This window comes from Alosa sapidissima, chromosome 13, assembly GCF_018492685.1.
Source record: "Alosa sapidissima isolate fAloSap1 chromosome 13, fAloSap1.pri, whole genome shotgun sequence".
Lineage (NCBI taxonomy): Eukaryota > Metazoa > Chordata > Actinopteri > Clupeiformes > Clupeidae > Alosa > Alosa sapidissima.
In genome coordinates, this window is record NC_055969.1 from 19,474,469 (window position 1) to 19,494,505 (window position 20,037).

The 20,037-nt window shown below is 42.4% G+C and overlaps 3 protein-coding genes across 8 annotated transcripts in view; 2 read left to right on the plus strand and 1 right to left on the minus strand.

Annotated features, from left to right (window-relative positions):
* The first annotated feature begins 1,091 nt into the window (after nt 1-1,091).
* LOC121680532 (golgin subfamily A member 6-like protein 1) lies at nt 1,092-3,296 on the plus strand. Its single transcript, XM_042059934.1, has 3 exons — nt 1,092-1,329; nt 2,874-2,976; nt 3,084-3,296. The coding sequence occupies exons 1-3, from the start codon at nt 1,097-1,099 to the stop codon at nt 3,294-3,296; spliced, it is 549 nt and encodes a 182-aa protein (XP_041915868.1). The 5' UTR covers nt 1,092-1,096.
* A 2,539-nt stretch (nt 3,297-5,835) lies between these two features.
* On the minus strand, nt 5,836-10,060 carry LOC121680660 (endoplasmic reticulum chaperone BiP-like). The gene is made up of 9 exons (XM_042060136.1): nt 9,865-10,060; nt 9,404-9,536; nt 9,069-9,300; nt 8,757-8,891; nt 8,521-8,633; nt 8,041-8,431; nt 7,570-7,804; nt 7,148-7,315; nt 5,836-7,021 (listed from the first exon to the last, which is right to left on the minus strand). Exons 1-9 carry the CDS (start codon nt 9,866-9,868, stop codon nt 6,462-6,464), a joined length of 1,971 nt encoding a protein of 656 aa, XP_041916070.1. The 5' UTR covers nt 9,869-10,060; the 3' UTR covers nt 5,836-6,461.
* Nucleotides 10,061-12,571: 2,511 nt separating this feature from the next.
* Nucleotides 12,572-20,037, plus strand: part of golga2 (golgin A2) — a 28,288-nt gene continuing 20,822 nt past the window's right edge. Inside the window, exons 1-5 of one of the 6 annotated variants that reach the window (XM_042060129.1) lie at nt 12,572-12,717; nt 15,936-16,058; nt 18,445-18,606; nt 19,386-19,435; nt 19,768-19,831. In XM_042060129.1, the coding sequence (XP_041916063.1) occupies nt 12,634-12,717; nt 15,936-16,058; nt 18,445-18,606; nt 19,386-19,435; nt 19,768-19,831 (483 nt within the window). In that variant the 5' untranslated portion in view covers nt 12,572-12,633. The other 5 variants (XM_042060130.1, XM_042060134.1, XM_042060128.1 and 2 more) reach the window with 5 other exon arrangements.

Consider the following 20,037-nt stretch of genomic DNA (forward strand, 5'->3'; position numbering starts at 1 on the left):
GGTAACCACGGCAACTGGGGGCGGTAACCACGATTATGACTAGTTGCCGACTGTATGTATAGAGTGGTGAAGTCCCGCCCCTTCTACTTCCGGTCCATGGGACCTATCTTTCAAAAAATTATGAACGGGAGTTAATGGAGAGATAACAATTATTTTTTGGTCCAGTTTGAATTGTGCCACAAATTTCACATATGATGTGTGTGAATTTAAAAGATAATTTTTCACGTCAAGAAAGTACTGTTGTTCGATAGACTTCAAAGTTATGTTGGTTTTGTGCGAATCCACTCAGTGGACTACATCTCTCGTCTCGAACGATGTACGTCACCAACGTAATGAAACGATAAGAGCTGTTATGCTAGTTAACGGTTGCATCTTGCTGCCTGCTATGTCACTTAACAGTATGTAATGTACAGTCTATGGACGAATACAACTTACCTGATGTGTTTAATCCTCTGACTCATGGTATTTTCTTCGGCAAGGAAAGCCCAATTAAGACCTGTTGCTGGTATGCTTGTACAATCTAGTGTGGCTGTGAATGAGCTAACGTCACTAGCGCGACTGATGGGTTTGTAGTCGTTGGAATTACGATCTTTCACAATGTTGTAATTCAATAGTTACGAAACAAACTGCAAATGTCTTTACATGAAAAATTGTCTTTAAAATTGACAAACATCATATGGGTAATTCAAGGCACAAGTCAACCGGGACCAGAAAATAATTTATTTTTCGCCATAGACTGCCGTTCAAATTTTTTTGAAAGATAGGTCCCATGGAGGCAAACGGAAGGGGCGGGACTTCACCACTATTCACTACTACACCCCTGCCCACGTGACTTTGATGCTAATTACATGTCAAAATAAAAGTACCAATACGACACGAACACACACACACACACACACAAAGTGGCATATGGCCGCTATAGTAGGCTTACATATGAAAAGATTTAATGTTAAGCAAAATTCGAAATGATAGAGACTTCGAAATGATAAAGACAGTCTCACCTGGGCCAAATGATGTATCTCTTCCACAGAACAGTGTTACAGATACAGAGAAAGAAAGCCAAATAGCATAGATCACAAGACCTGGTGATCTAACCATGGCCGAAAGGTCTGTTAGGATTCCACGTGTCCCCTCTGAAGGGCAGCTGGACCCCAACTTCCAGGAGGGGAGGCTGAGGAGGCCGACTCCTGACAAGAGAGAGCTGGACCAGTGGGTGAAGGAGCTGGAGAGAAAGGTGGCGAGGGACAGGATGAGGGACGAGCTGCGGCGAATGAGAGAGGCTGTGGACCGAAGGAGGCAAGAGATGTGGGCAAGACAGTGGGAGTGGCAGTATGCTCTAAACTGGTTTCAAACCTACATTACTGGCAGAGATTTTTATATCAGTCTAGGAGATCATGTATCTGAAAAACAGGACTTGCCTTTTGGTGTGGCCCAGGGGAGCTGCCTTGGTCCCCTGCTATTTTCTCTATATATGCTTCCATTGGGAAACGTCATAAGTCAACATAATGTAAACTTCCACAGCTACGCAGATGATACCCAATTGTATCTTTCTGTGGAGCCAACTAACCCAGATGGCCTTTGCTCCCTCACTGCATGCCTAACCTCCATTAATCAGTGGATGAGCAAAAACTTTTTGAAACTAAATGATGACAAAACAGAGGTACTTCTGGTTGGACCAAAACTAAAGCGAGATATTATTCTTAGTAATCTGGGGAACTTGGCACACCAGGTCAAACCAAAAGTAACAAGCCTCGGTGTCATCTTAGATGCAGAGTTAAGTTTTAAGCCCCATATCAGTAAAGTTACTCAGACAGCCTATTTCCACTTGAGAAACATTGCCAAAGTGCGGCCCTTTTTAACTCAACAAGATGCAGAAAAACTAATTCACGCCTTTATCACTAGCAGGTTAGACTACTGCAATGCACTTTTCACTGGTCTTCCCAAAAAACATCTAAAGAAATTGGCACTCATACAGAACTCTGCGGCTAGACTTTTAACTAAGACTAAGAAGAGAGAACACATCACCCCTGTGTTGGCTGAACTGCACTGGCTCCCTATTTCCTATAGAATTGATTTTAAGGTTATGTTAATTACTTACAAAGCTCTGAATGGCATAGCACCTTCATATATCTCTGAGCTTTTAATATCTTATCAACCACAAAGGAAACTTAGATCATCCAATTCTAATCTTTTAATCGTACCCAAAGTGCTCCACAAACAAAGTGGAGAAGCTGCGTTTATCCATTATGCCCCCAAACTATGGAACACCCTGCCTCTGTACATCAAGCAGGCGAGTTCAGTAAATATTTTTAAAAAAGATCTGAAAACATACCTGTACAGGAAAGCTTTTAGTTAACTCATCTTATCCTGTAGACTACATTTTCCGATTATTCTACATCTGCTACTATTGGAGGGCGCAGCCAGCCAGAAGCAGATGGGCTCCCCCTATTAAGTCAGGTTCTGCTCAAGGTTTCTTCCTGGAATATGGGAGTTTTTCCTTGCCACAGTTGCCATATGGCGTGCTTGTGGGGGGTAAGAGGGTTAAGGCTGCCAGTCTTATGACGTCATTTTCTATATTTTTGATATGTTGCTGAGTATATCATAAACAGCAAAGAAAAGTGATTGATAATGACTGACTGACTATTATTGTGTTACATGCTTCAAATGTAAAGCACTTTGAGCTGCATTCTGTGTATGAAAGGTGCTATACAAATAAAGCTTTATTATTATATTATTATTATTATTATAGTATGTACTCTATACATTAAGAAGCTCTACTGGAAGCTTATGTACAAGCAAGATGCTCATATTTGAGATTGTCCGGCATTTTGGTTCATTTATGATGTATGGGTTCAGTGTTTTTAAATCTACAGTATCTGTCAGGTGGCACTGAAGAAAAAGGAAGAGAAAGAGAGACAAGGTGCCCAGCTGACAGGACTGGAGGAGAGGGTGATGAGAAAGAGAGAGCAGGAGAGAGTGATGAATGATATCAAGAAAAAAGCAGTGGAGGAAGAGAGACAGATAAGAGAGATGGAAGAGAAAGTGATAGAGTGTGAGAGAATGTTAAGAGAAAACACATGAAGGAGGAAGAAAGACGCATAGGAGACATGGAAGAAAAAGTGAGAGAGCAGGAGACATTGTTGAAAGAAAAAGTAAAGGAAAACAAAAGACAGATAAGGGAGATGAAAGAGAAAGTGAAAGAGTCTGAAAGAAAGAGTCTGAAAACATGTGAAGGAGGAAGAAAGATTGATACAAGAGGTGGAAGAGAAAGCGACAGAGCAGGAGAGACTGTTTAGAGCAAAGGCAAAGGAGGAAGAAAGAGGGATGAGGGAAATGGCAGAGTGAGAGAGTGAGAGAGAAAGAGATAATGCTAAGAGAGATGCAGAAAACAGCAAAGGAAGAAGACATGAAAATGAGAGAGATAAAAGAAAAATCCAGCGAGCAGAAGAGAATCTTGAGAAGAATAGGTGAGAGGAGACAAGAAGAAGTAGCAAAGCTTAGAGAGAAGATCTTATTGGCGGTCCAAAGGGAAGATCCTCTATTACTGTAGCTTACGAGAAAAAGAGAGAGGAGCAAATGGCAAAGGTGAGAGAGGAAGAGAGAAAGTTGAGAGAGGTAGAAGAAAAAGCAAGAGAGCAGGACAAATGAATAAAAGAGAGGAAGGCAAAAGCTGAAGAGCAGGAAAAATTAAGAAAACAGATGAAGGCAAAAGCTGAAGAAGAGAAAAAGAAAAGGAGAGAGATGGAAGAGGAGCGATTGAAAAATGCAAGAAGGAGGCGGGGACCTAGGGAAGTGTTTGAGGATTTCTATTTTTTGCTCATAATAAAAAATGTTGACCTTAAAAGGCGTTATAAATAAAAACGTACAAAGGTCTCATTTAGTTCTTTTGTCAAAATGTTTTACACTTGCTTCACATTTTACACCGTGTCATATATTTTCTGGAATTGGGTTTGTAGGCTAATAAAGAATGTGTTTGTCTTGTATGTATGCTGCTGAGACCTTGAATTTCCCCTGGGGATCAATAAAGTATCTATCTATCTATCTATCTATAAAGGCATTTGCACATAACCATTTTATTTGCAATGCACCTTCCCCACACCAAAGACAACATTTGAATGCTGAACACAGTGAGTGAAGCAATCATAAGGTAGCATCAGCAGAAAATCACAAGAGAAACCATGCTGTACAGTAAATGCTGCTGGAGAAATATCTACTAGGCCAGTGTTTCTCAAAGTGTGGTCCGGGGACCACTGGTGGTCCGCAAGCAGACGTGGTAAAATATAATATAGATGAGTTGTTTGCAACATTGATCCAACTTGTATGTAAATCCAAACAGTTCTGCAACACTGCTTATGTAAGCTACGCCAGTTTAAATCATATGAATCCTCTGACACAATAAGCAAGGTGGTTCAGTGAGCAGGTCTGTTGTGTAATACACTGTTGAAATCTTTTTTTTTAGCTAGGTGGTCCGTGAAGGGTTTTTTTTTTTGGTTATGTGGTCCTTGGTCTGAAAAAGTTTGAGAAACACTGTACTAGGCCTAACATCACATGTTACCATATAACACATTTCACACATACTTACACTGTTCAAAAGTTTGGAGACACTTAGAAATGTCCTTGTTTTCATCATTAATGTTGTAAATGACTGTTTATGACTGAAAGAAATGGCTGATATTTAATGCAATATCTATACATTGCCCATTATCAGCAACCATTCACCCAATGTTCCAAAGGCATATTCTGTTTACAAATCTGATAAAATTATTAAAGGCTAACTGAGAAAACATTGGAGAACCCTTTTGCAATTATGTAAGCACATAATGTAATCTGAAAACTGCTGCCCTGCAAACAATACAACTCTCAGCTCTGTCAATAATGGAGTGGAATGGAAATTTCTAAGTGACCCCAAACTTTTGAATGGCAGTGTAGGCCTATATAAAAAGTAAACAGTCATGATAAATAATGTCCCGTGTGCTTGGTTTCACAACAATAGCACATTGCATTCATATAGCGCTTTTTCAAGACACTCAAAGCACTTCACAATGAAGAGGGAACCTCACTAACCACCAGCAATGTGTAGCGCACCTGGGTGATGCACAGCAGCCATTATGCGCCAGAACGCTCGCCACACACCAGCTTGAGGAGCCACTATCCTTACTGTCTTGTTTTACAGGGTTCCCACTCTAAGTCAAATGTAAAATTCCATGACTTTTCCCTTACGGATTTCCATGACTTACTATGTAATGATTGTTACAATATATTGACCGATTTCAAAGCAGCCGTGTAGTGTAGGGTTTTGCTGGGAGGCAACCATCGTGATGCCACGCCCCCACATGCCAGGCACTAATTCCTGCTGTAACATAGACTAAAACATAAAAAACCTTTCCATGGAAATAAAATTGAGCCTACTTTAAAGGCTGTCAGCCAAACAATTATCACTCATTAGTCTACCGTCTTGTAAAATAAAAGACTTATTAGTCTTATTCAAATAATTCTTGATTGTGACGTGAATGTGTAATTGTCTTTTTGTACGTCTCGCAGTAGGTAGCCTATCCTCAGAGAGGGTTAAAGCGGAGCGGATATGTATTTATCTATCTATATATATCTACTGTATATTGTCCTTTGGCAATGTAGTGAGCAATGTTGTGTTCTGAAGAGTTCCGTCATATTTACATGGTGTTCCAGTCCGAAACATAGAACTGTATAGTGCAAATCACATGACCACATATCATCAGAATGAATTTGAAGATGCAACCTAAACTAGCTGCTTGAAAAATGCACCTCAAATGTAGCAAATTGTTGCATATTGCTTAACAATAACAAAACTCAGGTGACTTACTCTCAAAATAAATATTTATTTTTTTTAAAGCCACAAAACTTTGTATGAAATACAGATTCAAATAAATAACAGTGCATGTCATATTTTGAAATCCACCTATATCCGCCATTATTACAATTCCATCCCCACCCCAAAATAATAAGATGAATGAAATAAATAAGAGCAGCACACATCATGTGGTGTCTAATAATAATCATTGGTACTGTGAACAGGCCTACAGGCTGTCCCAACACATTTTAATAGCCTGCAGCAGCACATCATACGGAAGGCCATGGAGCATATTGAGGAAGAACTGGCCACTCTTCAACACCTCTGTCTGCCTTCCCATCATACACCCTGCATTTCAAAAAGGCTTTAAAAACTTTGTTTTAAATCACTGAACAAAAACCCATTATCAAGAAAACGGCATTTCCGCCTACACCAGCGAGGTGGCGCTGTCAGCCAACAGGTTCTATCTTATCTTAGTCCAGTAGTCCGTGCGGAGATCTGAGCTTTACCCGAGATGCCCTATGCATTAAAGAAAACAGAGTCTATGCATGTTAGGAAGTGGGCACCAAGGCTATGGCTCATCTCATTAAAGAGAGCAGAGTCTGTGCATGTATAGAAGTAGACACCAAGCCCACTATAGCTCATCTCTGTTCTGCTCACCCTCTTCTGGGGCAGGTCCGCCCGCGTTGCCGTAGAGCTTGCCTATGATGGGCTGAACAACCTCCTCCAACTCCTTCTTCATGGCTTTAAATTCTTCTGTGTTAGCCTCCTGGTGGGACTCCATCCATTCGACCTTCTCCTCCACGGCCTTCTCGATGGTTTCTTTGTCGTCGTCGGACAGCTTGCCGCCCAGCTTCTCTTTGTTCCCCACCTCGTTCTTCAGGGAGTAAGCGTAGCTCTCCAGCTCGTTGCGGGCGTCGATACGCTCTTTTAACTTCTTGTCTTCGTCGGCGAAGAGCTCAGCGTCTTTCACCATCTGATCGATGTCTTCCTTGCTCAGGCGGTTCTGGTCGTTGGTTATGGTGATCTTGTTCTTGTTGCCAGTTCCCTTGTCTTCAGCCGACACACTCAGGATGCCATTGGCGTCGAGCTCGAAGGTTACCTCTATCTGTGGGACCCCACGGGGTGCTGGAGGAATGCCAGTCAAGTCAAAGTTACCAAGAAGGTGGTTGTCTTTGATCATGGCACGTTCACCTGAGGAAAGAAGGGAAAATTACCTATGATGTTATACCTGTTTTATTACTGTCCCTGCATACCAGACAGAAAAAAAAACATTTTAAACATTTTAAATGAAACGTAATGAAATGAAAATGTCCCTACCTTCAAAAACGTTGATAGTGACAGATGGCTGATTGTCAGTGGCTGTGGAGAAGATCTGAGACTTCTTGGTTGGCACCACGCTGTTCCTGGGGATCAGCTTGGTCATCACTCCTCCCATAGTCTCAATGCCAAGAGTCAAGGGACACACATCCAGAAGAAGCACTTGTGCTGTTGAAGCAATACAATGAGTCAAATCACAATTGCATTGTAATCATTAATTATATGTGTGTGTGTGTGTGTGTGTGTGTGTGTGTGTGTGTGTGTGTGTGTGTGAGAGCAAGTTCACTGTATCAGATAAAAGGTGCATTGGATTGGATAGTACACAGGTTAGATAGATAGATAGATAGATAGATAGATAGAGATACTTCATTTATCCAGAAGGAAATCGAGGAAGGTTATATGTAAGTGAGGTATTCACATACCATCATCTTCCCCAGAAAGTACGCCACCCTGCACAGCAGCTCCGTAGGCCACTGCTTCATCAGGGTTGATGCCTCTGGAGGGCTCCTTGCCGTTGAAGAACTCCTTCACCAGCTGCTGGATCTTGGGAATGCGAGTGGAGCCACCGACCAGCACAATCTCATCAACATCCGACTTCTTCATGTCAGCATCTTCCAGAACCTTCTGCACAGGCTTCATCGTTGACCGGAAAAGGTCCTGCAAAGGGAAAAAGGCAATACATCAGTCTTATTTAATTCTAATTCTGATTTTAAGAACTGATATAGCTTATACAGTATGTTTTTGTTACTCATACTGCTATTTTACTTTTAAATGTATACTTCTGTGTTTTAACATGTGTTTACATGTGTGCACATGCACAATGTATCATGCAGAACAGCACAATTTATTAACATAAAATAAGTGTACATATATATAATTTAACTTTCTCTTACCATGTTAAGCTCCTCAAATTTGGCACGGGTCAGGGTCTCGGAGAAGTCTTCGCCCTCAAAGAAAGCCTCAATCTCTATACGAGTTTGATGTTGGGCAGACAGGGCTCTCTTGGCCTTCTCAACCTCACGACGCAGCTTCTGAACCGCACGGTTGTCTTTGTGCACATCCTTGCCCGTCTTCTTCTTGTACAGCTTGATGAAGTGCTCCATGACACGCTGATCAAAGTCTTCACCTCCCAAGTGAGTGTCTCCATTTGTGGCCACGACCTCAAACACGCCATTGTCAATAGTCAGGAGGGACACATCAAAGGTACCCCCACCAAGGTCAAACACAAGGATGTTCTTCTCACCGCCTTTCTTATCCAAACCATAGGCAATGGCAGCTGCAGTTCTGAGGATTAGAAATAAAACACAATTTTTTTTATGACAACTCAATTTAACACATAGGCAGATTGAGCTGCTTTCGGTTGGTATACTTACGGCTCGTTAATGATCCTCATAACGTTCAGGCCGGCGATGGTTCCAGCATCCTTGGTGGCCTGACGCTGGGCATCATTGAAGTAAGCAGGAACAGTGACCACGGCATGGGTGACCTACAGGGGCCAGGTAAAAGGAGGTAAAAGGTAAAAGTTTAACACATTAACAAAACCATGAAAGGGTATTCAGTTGGCTTGTTTTTTTTTTTCCTCGCTAGAGTGAATAGCATCCATCACTACCTTCTTTCCCAGGTATGCCTCTGCGGTTTCCTTCATCTTAGTGAGAACCATGGCAGAGATCTCTTCTGGTGTGAATGTTTTCATCTGGCTACTAACGTTAAGCTGTATGTGGGGTTTTCTCTTCTTTTCAATCACCTGTGGGAAGGGTCATATGTGGTGAGATCAGAGTCCTAGTTGGTTGCTGATTGATCTGGTGATCAATTGATCTGCTATTTGATTTGTTACTTCAAAATAAATAGCCTAAGTGTAACACAGTATGTGTAACATTATACGTTTTTAGACATAGCATCATCATGCTGACGACCAACTCACCTTGAAAGGAAAGTATTTCATGTCCTGCTGCACAGAAGAATCACCCCAAGTGCGACCGATCAATCTCTTTGCATCAAAGACAGTGTTCTCTGGATTGGAGGTCAGCTGGTTCTTGGCAGCATCACCAATGAGACGCTCTCCCTCAGCAGTGAAGGCCACATAGGAAGGGGTTATTCTGTTACCTTGGTCATTGGCGATGATTTCCACACGGCCATTTTTGAAGATGCCAACACTGCACAAAGTGGGGGTAAAAAGGTAAGTGTGGTAAGGTAAGAGACTGTTTCTTTACATGATGTAATTCCAGAATCTCTAACACAAGAACGAACAGTGTTTACCAGGAATAGGTAGTCCCCAAATCGATGCCAATTACGGTCCCCACATCCTCTTTCTCGTTGCCATCGGCAACCACTGCGCCGACGAACAGGAGGCAGATCCACATCAGTTTCATGGTTCTGTTTCTTTGCTTATCTGTCAGAAACAAAGAATTGCTTTCAGGTCATGTTATGACACGCCATGGTTACTGAGAACAAAAAAAACCGATGGTGATAATGTTACTGTATATTTATTATTTTTACAAAAAAATCTCCTTAATGTCGCCATAGCAACACTAAAAAAACGTTAAAACCGACGTTAAACGTCAACGTTAGAGATAATCGCTGACGAATAAGATGATTTACAAGATTGAATATTGGCTGACTAAATTACCCTAAGTTCACTTCGCTATCGACTAAATATCTCACGATATGGCTGAAGTCTCGGCTAACGACACACTTAGACATTCTCTGCTTCAACTTACCCATGACAATATGTTGAAATTCTTTGTATGAAAGTATGAAATCCTGAAGTATGAAATACACGCTACTGTCCAAGGATTCGTCGATCGTCTTGCTGTTTTTGAGTCTTCTGATAGTCTTCTTCTGAAATCTGATATATCTTCGTAGTAGCAGCTATGTAGTGGAGTGCCGATGTACTGTTTACTGTATTTAAACAGTAAGCTCTCCCATTCATCTGACAGAGACTCCCGCGCTGCTTAAGTCTCATTGGCCAACGTCAGCCAGTAATGCATAGTAAAGAGTTGATTGGTCCAGCCAGCCCAGCTGTTCGCTGCTGATTTGCCCACGTACTGAACCTTCAAACGTCATGTCACTGAATTATGAAGGGGACTGACACACGTGAAACTTCTGAGAAAATATTGCCAATGTTTACATCAGACGGAAGATTGAGAGAAGTTATCAATTCCTCCGATGTTGTTTAGTTACAATGTATAAACTTAAGTTAGAAAATAACAATAACGTATATGACTAATCCCAAATTGGAAAAGATAGCATATACGAAAACATGATTAGGCTACTGATTTCATCTGAGCATAATAAAACCAGATCAAACACTAAGGCTTATCCACCACTAACATTGTATGTTAGGCCTACTAGATATCAGGTGTTTCCCCTCCCAAAACGTGATATAGCTGGGGAGACAGGCATAAAATAGCTGTATAACAAATGATAACAAAATATAAGTATAAGTAAATGATCCCGTGAGTGAAATTGGGTCTTTGCATTTATCCCACGCCGTGAATTAGTGAAACACACTCAGCACACAGTGAACACATAGACATATGTCTATGAGTGAACACAAAGTGAGGTGAAGCACACACTAATCATGTTCCGGTAACCCTTCAGTTACAAGTTCGAAGCGCTAACCGGCCGTAATGTTTAGATTGCTAACATTGTTCTACACTTCAGTAGGCATATACTATTGTAAAACAACTCTGTGATGAAGAATTAAATAACTTAATCCCATACATTGATGTCTGATTACAAATGTTTTGTGTTCAAATCAAGTGTCAAGGAGAAGTATTCTGTATATACAGGTTATGTCGTTCCAATGAACCAAGAAGGGCTTAGCCCAGATGAAACTGAGGTTTTGCACCTGATAGAGGAACATATTTTTCTGCTTGAAGCACAAAGCCAAGAAGACATATTGGACATACAGGGTTTAGTAATAGTCTGGATTAAGTAGTATAAATTACACATCATAATTTCCCGACATTGGACAGTTCTGTGAGAATGCCACAAGAGGGTGCTCCAACACACTTGACCAAGGTGAGTTAGGTGAGAGATACTGTATTGAACCAAAGGGGAAATTAGTCTTGGACTCCAAGCTACTGTGTCACATAACATATCCTCATGGATGAAGGAGCACCACCCCTCAGCCGAACCTCTCAAAGACTGAACTGCTGGTCCTTCCAAACAAACTATACATCACAACATCAACTTCAAAATTGACTCCTAACCAAACCACAATTGGTCCTTCCAAGGTCACAAGAAACGTAGGTGTCATAATTGATAACCAACTGACCCTCTCTGACTATGTTGCTTCGGTCGCCCAGTAGTGCCTCATCTCGCTATTTAATATAAGACAAATCATGCCGTACCTAACTCAATATACTCTCCCAACTTGCTGGTACAGGCCATGGTTCTCACGCCGCAATTACTCTCAACTCTTAAAGCTGCAGTGGGGAAGTCTGACAGATTGAGGGGACTTAGCCAAAATGTTGAATGTTTACAACTATCATGCCCCTCCCCCACTACCACCGAGCACTCTCTCATCGAGTTTGTGCTCATCAGGTTGCCATTGGCATCAGGGCGCACCAGACTGCACCAGACTGTGTGATTGACGGTCACAGTAAGTCTCACACAGCCCTGCTCTGATTGGACCAGAAGAACCGGGAGCTGTGGATGTTTGCAAAACAAATAGTCTAGGTGGAGGTAGAAGTGTGGGTTTTTTTTCTAAAAACCGGCTGATTTATGTTGTTCTGTCGGACAATAGTGTCAGTTTCAGTGAATATGATCAAAAAAATCTTGCCAACTGCAGCTTAAACAATGGGTCTCCTGACCTGTAGAGTGAAACCCTTGCAATACAGATTATCCAGACCCGTGTGTGGTCTTTAACCAACCCTTTCTACAAAATATTAATCTGTCTGTGCACTGATTAAATCTTTTGGCATCCTTATTGTTATCAAAACAAACCTCAGCCCTTTTCATGTTTCACACTCCTTAGCAGATGTGCAGCATGAGATTACAACGTGATTGATTAGGCTACTGACTGAAAGGCAAGGCTTAAGGAAAGTAGGCCCTGTATGATAGTTGGGGTATTTAAGAAAGAGTTTAGTGGACCTATAATGCATTAAATCATCTTCACAGAGGGACTCATTGTACTGATCAAATTTGTTTGTAGGCCTAGCATATAGGTTTAAGTTCAAGTAGACTGGTAGGCCTATTTAGCAAACGCTTCAACGCCATAGGCTCGCAACAACGGATTTTGGAATCATCATCATCAGCAGCAGCAGCAGCCTGTCAAGCATTAATTGGTTCTAAGTCAATAACCTGTTTACTATTGTGGCGACTGTGGATGTGAGAATTGTATTACTATGACACGATATTATAGAATTAATCGTTAGATGTATGCCATATTGTTTTAGACCATGTTTGTACTTCATTTTTTGTGCCCTGCGCAGTTGTAGACCACGGGGCATGTTTGCGTCTGATACACGGATGCTAAATTGATGACGTGGTGCCGTTCACTCAGCGGACGAGAGAGGATGGCCGACCAGAGTAGGCAAGTAAAACTCGCAGCTGCAAAGAAAAAGGTAAGTAAAATGGAAGTAATCAAACACTTTCAATGCAAAGCCTTACACACGTCAATCGTATTCGCTCGCTAAATTAGTAAACAAGCGATTACTTTGATTGGTGTTGCAGTTGATAGTTTCTTGGTGATCTCGTGCATGTTGACATTCCACGTCTACCGAGTCCTCCGCTACTGCTCATCCCCAGAATGTTTGCTCTCGGCGGTCAGTTGATGCCAGGAAATGTTGGGGATTTCTTTTCAGGCCTTGGTCAGGAAGGTGTATTTATTTCACCGGCACTGGGCGTTGGCTTAGTTTCTACCTATATACTCTTGAAATGTGAGGCAAAACAGCTGCTGTCATTATACTGGTATTTTTCGCCAACGAATCTGTCTTTTGGAATGTCCATCCTGGACGCCCTGTGTGAGGTACTTTGACGTTAGCTAGCGATAGCTAACTACATGCTAGCACCACCAACTAGCTAACTAATGCTAGCCTGTCAAAACCATTTTTACAGGATCTGTGATTGACTAAGGTACGTTTTGGTTTGTGTATAGATGATGAAGGTATGTAAAATGGCTAACTGTTAGTAAGGATAGCTAGAGTTTGATTTGGCTGGTTTTATGGTTGAACTGACGTGGCTAGTGTGTATTCTGATAACGTTAATGCCCCTCCACGGTCTAGCCAGTTATTAAGCTGCTGGTTTGCATTCCCTGAATTTCTGGTTGGTATCTGAACTAGGACAGCTAGCTAGCGCTAGTTACCTCACCATTCAATTTGAATAATGCTATATAATTTAAACAAATATTTGATATCTGTCATTGTCACCACCTCAGGTATAACGTTATTTATTAGCCACTGAAAGTTAACAGCATATATTCTATCGTTGCCTGTTCAATTTTTAGTTTAGGCAAATGCTAATTGGATAAAGTTGGCTAACGTTAAATGAGTGCTATTCGACAACCGTTATCTATGATTACTGGGCAGTCTAGTATCATAGCTTTAACGTTACTAGTCTTATTTACTGAAGTTATGGAGCACGTTAACACAGCAAACTGACTTTGAGACTATGTTGGGAATGACATCGTTAGTAACTAAATCTTACAGAGAATGGCAAGTTACTACAGTTAGTTAATGACTGGGTGTCATCCATAGCAAGGTAAAGAGGCATAATGTTTGCAGACGTGTCCCTCTTCGTCATTCTCTGACATATCTTCATGTGATAGCTAATCATAAGAACGTGGAATCCACTGTCCTGATAGGGGCTGAAGGCAGTTGTCTAGGAGTCCCTCCCCACCCCGTGACAGCTGTCAGATACTTGCACTACTCGAGCTATGTGATCGTAACAGACCACTCTGTGATTAGGCATAGGTTAACATATTGGCATTATTCTCATTTGACAATACATCTGCACATGGTGGGAACTACTAAATGCAGGAAGCTAGTAAGCTGTCTATGTTCTACTGGTGGAGTATGTTATGAATGAGGTGCCCAATTGGAAAAAGTCCCCCATCCATATAATTCATAATGACTGCCCTGTCTATATTAGAATATTTGTTTGAGTTTGTGTGTCTAACAGTATCTCCTATTGTAGAACCTTATCTTATGCGATGTTGCAATGGTGAAGGAAGTTAAACCTGTTTCTCCAGTGGTATAGTTGTAGTCCATGTGTGTAAAATGTAGGGGTGTGTGATCTTAACAAAAAAAGAAACAAACATAATTTGACTAAAGCAGTGACCTTCCCTACGTGCGGAGCCGGCAGTTTCCTCGTGGCAGACCGGCCAGAAATGCTAATTGATTATGTCGGCTGACTCAGCTCTCAATTTGTTAAACCTATAATTAAGATATTATGGTATACGGTTTGTATTACAGACCCCTAGTGCACTATGGAGTTGACAAGCGGATCAGTAGGGGTAGCCTGTACCACCAAACTCGGTGGTGTAGTATTCTGGTTATAGTATAAAAATGAATAAACTGAATAAATGTTGCGACTTCACACTGCAGGCAATGCTCACAGAAAGATTTCAATGCTTCCTCCTCTATTAATTTAGAGGACACTGAAAATCAGCATCTGAGAATACACTTTAGGTTATGCGCTTCGCAAAAAAAACAAAAACACTTTTACACAATTTAATGACAAGGCAAAATATATTTGCTAATTTAATACCATAAGCAATACCCTAAGCATTTCATACGCCACACAATAGCTTTATTTCACGCATGAGACACTTTGCTCATTGAGTGACTTTGCACTTTGTCCACCTTTTATTAATTAAATTAAGACCACTGATCTATAAACAACACTTTATAGATCAGTGATTAAGACCCATAGACTTACCCCAGTGGTGACTAACAACTGTGCAGGATCTGAATCAGGAAGTCCCACAGAAATGCATGTGATGCTGAGGGAGGGTCTGTGGGATCGGCTCACAGTTATTTACCTTAGGAACCCTGCTTCTGTTTGTTTCTGAGACTTTTAGGGGTTTTCTGTGTGTGAGGTCGTCAGTGTGCATTTGCATATGAGGTTGTCTTTTTGATCAGAAGGTTCTACAGCAAAGGATTAACTTGGCACAGCAGGTGTGCCGACTTCATGTTGGTCAAAACAACATCCTGGTCTCTGATGTGCTTTATATGAAACAGTAGCCTAATGCAACTGTGGTCTAGTAGCTAGTGTGTGATGTGTTTTGGCTTGAAGTTGTCTATGTACTTAAACCAGTGAAGACTGATTAATGAATTTAAAAAAATCTGTTGTTGTACCATATATGGCATTGAATAGTTCTTGTAGCCTACCCTTTGTGAGGAACAGGATATTGTAGTCATTCGCAGGCCTCTGTGTGTCTTGCTAAACCCTGATGTAGCCTGAGGTTCTCTGTGAACCTGTTTCAGGCAGAGTGACCGATGCAGTCTCTGCCAGGCATACCTCTGAGTTGTAGTTTTATGTGAGGTTATGTGAGGTGGTCACATACGCTCAGTCTGTTTGAGGGTGTCTGGCCTTTGAGGTTGTTTGTATGAGTGATTATTGAGTTTGATGTTGTTTGGTGTGATCTTGGCTCTTTACGTTATTAGGGGGGAGGAGGTTGTTTGAAGCAGTCATTAGTGTAACTTGAGTTTGTTTCTGTGGCTGTTTCTGACATGGGCTCTCCTGTCCCCACAGCTGAAGTTGATTCAGTACTCTCTCTTTAGTGTAATCTCTCAGATTTCTTTTCTGGTGTTGTTTCTCATGTGGTCTCCTGTCCCTGCAGCTGAAGGAGTTTCAGCAGAAGAGTGGCCCACCTCCCAGCTCCGTGGGGCCCAAGAAGAAGAGGAAGGTAAAGACCGGGAATCAGCTGGACACGTCCACTCCTGACAGACACTCTCCGGACAATGTGAGTCACACACACAAACACACACACCCATACACACACACACACAGCTGGACACACAGTGTTAGTTAAGCTGTAACCAGACGGTGCTAGTGTTACAGATGATTAACTGGTCTCATAGCAACTCCTCAGCTCAGCTTCTTCTGGCTTGAGGTTGATGCCTGCTCTTCCAGTGCCCAGATGGTCCTTCAAGTTTGGTGCCCTTGAGAGGTTCATCTGGAGATGGGAAGATGGGGCAGTTTAAGAATGCTTTTCGAGTGTCGTCCGTTTTGCCTCGGGGCAGAAGAGAAGAAGCCGAGTCTATAATTAGGGTTTAGGGAGGTGGGGGTGAAATTGGTGTGTTGCCCAGGGAAAGATGTGGAAAGTGAACCTGAGGTGTACTCACATTTCTGGTGGAGCTGAACTGGACTAGAGTAGAACAGACACAAGATACTATTCTCCTACATGTAGGTCACTTCCTGCTTGGCTCAGATACCTACTGACACCCTACTGATTTGAGCTCTATAGTTACAATCCAGTCCTGATGAACATGTGATTGATCGTCTGTGATTGATCATCGTGGAGTGAGTGGTAATGGCTCCCTCTGATGGGGAACACTAGGTACCCGGCCAAGAGGTGAGTAGGTATATAGGAAAGCGTATCCAGGTACCGGTGTAATCACCATTGACACACTGAGAAAGAACATTCTGCTCGAAACATCCATGGGGTGATTAAAAGTTGTTTTAAAGGACATGTGATTGCAGTTCTTTTTCTTTATATTCATCGTGGAGTGACCCAGTGTAGAAACAATATGAGCCTGTTAGACCCCCATAGGTGAATGTACTTTTGCTGGATGTTGTAAGTGTGTGAAGGGGGAATGACTTGTATCTTCTTGTTTGCTGATCCTTAAATGTGATCTGTGAGACTGTTGATGAACCAGTGTTCATGTTTGGTTGGTCTGCAGGGAAAGTAGCTGGGGACCAGTGTGCTCTCTTGAGGGCTAGGGATGGATGGATGGTCATTCAGGGTCACAGAGTGCAAGTCAACCACTGAATAATCGGGCGTCTGTTCACTCCTGTGGCACTTTTCACTTGCTCACTCTTCACTCGTTCACTTGCTGGCTCAGCCATTCACCTAACTTCCTTCTCTTTCACCCTCACTCCCCTCTTCTCCAGATTGACAGTTTTCTCAAAGTTATGAGTATCACTAATGGGGTGGCTCTGCCTCCTTTTATCAGCGGTCAGGTGAGCCGTCTACTTTTCCTCTCATCCCCCATCTCTCTCTCTTTTTCTCTGTGTCTCACTCTCTTTCTCGTCTCTCTGTCTCTGTCTTTCTCTATTTCTGTCCCTCTCTTTCTGTCTCTCTCTCTTTCCCCTGTTTGTCTCTGGCACTCTCCTGCTCTTCCTCCTTTTTTTCTTACTCTCATTCTCTTACCCTCTCCTCACTCTCTTTCTCCACGTTCTGCATGCGCGTGTGTTTTTTTTCCCTTTTTCTCTGGCTCGTGTTCTCCCAGGTTGCCCAGGTCCTGATATTGACTTTCCCTTGGAGACGATGGTTCTGTGTGGCCTAGCATGCTGTTACCGCAGAGACGCTGGCTGCGTGTGACCTAGCCTAGCATGGTTGTTACCGCGTTGTCAGCATGTTTGATTAGAGTGCAGGAACAGAAGCAGAGTTGTTTTTGGTTTTTGCATGTCTGAGCCAGGGATGGCATCACATATGGTTTGGACTCATCCCCAGGGTTTCTGTGTGTGTGTGAGTGTGTGTGTGCGCGTGCACTTGCACTTGCGCATGTGCACACTTTCCATCACTGCCTTGCATGTGTATTCAAAGTGTTGGTGACCTTCATGTGGTACATTGACCTCCCTGAGTCTAGGCAGAGTGGGTAGGGATTATTATTTCACTCCGTTATTATTATGATAAAACCATATTTCATTTTATGAGTAGCTTCTAGCCTTCTTGATTTAACATGCCAATGTGTGTGCATGCACATACATCTGTTTAGCAAGGGTTCAAACTGACATGCCTTGTCCTGGGTGTCCTGTAACCCATAAGATATCAAGCTGATTCTTTTGGGTCATTAGTAATGATCGGCAACATATTTAGACCAACAGAGACTCAAGATTTCTCACCCAGAGACTGTTGTCATTTTGAACTCCATGAATGAGTGTGACCAATGACTTCTGCAAATGCCATTGTGTGCTTATGTGTGGGTGTGAGCAGCATTTGTTTACTTTGTGTCGTGTGTGTATGTGTGTTAAACTCTGTGCTAAAGAACCCAACCAGCATTTATATTTGGCCTGATCATTGGCTTGTGTGTGCTTGTGCGTGTGTGTATGTTGTATACGTGCATGTGTGTTGGGTGTGTATGTGCGCGCGTGTGTGGGTATGTGTGCGTGTGTGTGTGTGATAGGCCCCAGCGGAGATGGAGGCCCGAGACTCCCCCGTGGCCCAGCTGCAGGAGGAGGCGAGTGGGGAGGCTGGCCGTGGCTCTCCCGTCACCGTGTCTAACCCTGCTAGCGATAACGTTAGCGCTATTAACCCTGAGTGTGTCAGTGACGCCACTGCTCTGCAGGTTTGTCTGTCTGTCTGTCTCTGTGTTTCTCCCTGTCTGTCTGTCTCTGTCTGCCTGTCTGTCTGTCTGTCTGTCTGTGTTCTAATCTGTCTGTCTGCCCGTCTGTTTGTTTTTTATCTGTCTGTCTGTTTGTCTGTGTGTTTTTATTGGTCTGTCTGTCTCTGTGTGTCTGTCTGTTTGTTGGTATGTTTCTCTTTTTTTTGCGTGTTTGCCTGTCTGCCTCTCTGTCTGTCTGTCTCAATATGTTTGTCTTTGTTTTTGTCTGTCTGTCTCCGTCTTTTTACGTATCTGTCTGTTTGTCAGTCTATGTCAGTGTTCAGCTATCTGACTGTTTCTCCTGTTGCTCACCAACCATTGTTACATCGCCACTATAACCATATTACTACACTAACTCATTTAACGATACAGCCTGCGTTTCGGTTTTCTATTTCATGAAAGATTGATATTTGTAATCAATTTGCGATCAGATCAGCGGCCATTCCATCTGTGCGCCTGTCTTTAAGCTCTATGTTGATTGGCTGGGAAGGGATATGGTTTGGTCCCATGTTTGTCTCCCATTTACCGACCCAGGGTTCTATACCAACACTGGTGACCAACAGACAGCTGAAGGAGCGTGAGGGTGACCAATCTTCAAGTGTCTGGGAGCACAGACGGCACCCTAAACATTAGAAATGGCAATGCTGTGATTGGACTGTTACAGTAGCTGTGAAAAAAAGCGGTCGGGTCTCCTGGTCTGTATTGTCAGTCACCCGCTGTTGTGTTTCCTGACTGTGTTGCAGAACTGTAACCAAGATACCAACTGCCATGAAAACTCCACTGATGAGAACAGGTGAGTGGCCTTTACCCCTTTACTACAGATCTGTGTGTGTGTGTGTGTGTGTGTGTGTGTGTGTGTGTGTGTGTGTGTGTGCCTGGTTGCAGTCACGGCTGAGTGTTTATTTCGCAACTATTTGCAACTTTGCATACACTGCAGGAGATTCTTGACCTTAACAGTCTTGCTGATGGTCTTCACTGACAGTGTGTGGTATAGTTTTGTTTTCCGAAGAGAAAAGTTGCCCTTCAGTAGAAATATTTCTATGGCTAATTATCTGTCATGAGATGAATTATGTTCTTTGATATGTATCTCTCATTTGTTCACTAAAACGTCTTTGGTTGTTTTAGGCCCTTGTCGTCTACAGAAAGCCTTCGTCAGCTCTCCCAACAGCTAAATGGCCTACTCTCTGGGGTGAGTCTATATACACTGACAGAATCGCAAACAGCAGAATCATATACAGTTGAATAGTAGAATCGCAAAGAGTCGAACAGTAGAATCACAAATAGTAGAATCAAAAATCCCCCAAAAAAACATCTCCAGTAGAACCATTGAGTTCAGTATAACAGTAGAACATTCCAGGTCAGGGGGTCTACAAGTCAGGTGCTATTTGAGTGACT

What these genes read in the sequence shown, in the direction of transcription:
- LOC121680532 (XM_042059934.1), top strand. Translation starts at nt 1,097, where the DNA reads ATGGCCGAAAGGTCTGTTAGGATTCCACGTGTCCCCTCTGAAGGGCAG. An exon ending in GCAAGACAGTGGGAGTGGCA is followed by an intron (nt 1,330 to 2,873) that starts GTATGCTCTAAA and finishes TTAAATCTACAG; the next exon opens with TATCTGTCAGGTGGCACTGA. An exon ending in GAAAGAGAGAGCAGGAGAGA is followed by an intron (nt 2,977 to 3,083) that starts GTGATGAATGAT and finishes AAACACATGAAG; the next exon opens with GAGGAAGAAAGACGCATAGG.
- LOC121680660 (XM_042060136.1), bottom strand. An exon ending in ATGAGGATCATTAACGAGCC is followed by an intron (nt 8,432 to 8,520) that starts GTAAGTATACCA and finishes TCTAATCCTCAG; the next exon opens with AACTGCAGCTGCCATTGCCT. An exon ending in CACTATCAACGTTTTTGAAG is followed by an intron (nt 7,022 to 7,147) that starts GTAGGGACATTT and finishes TTCTTTCCTCAG; the next exon opens with GTGAACGTGCCATGATCAAA.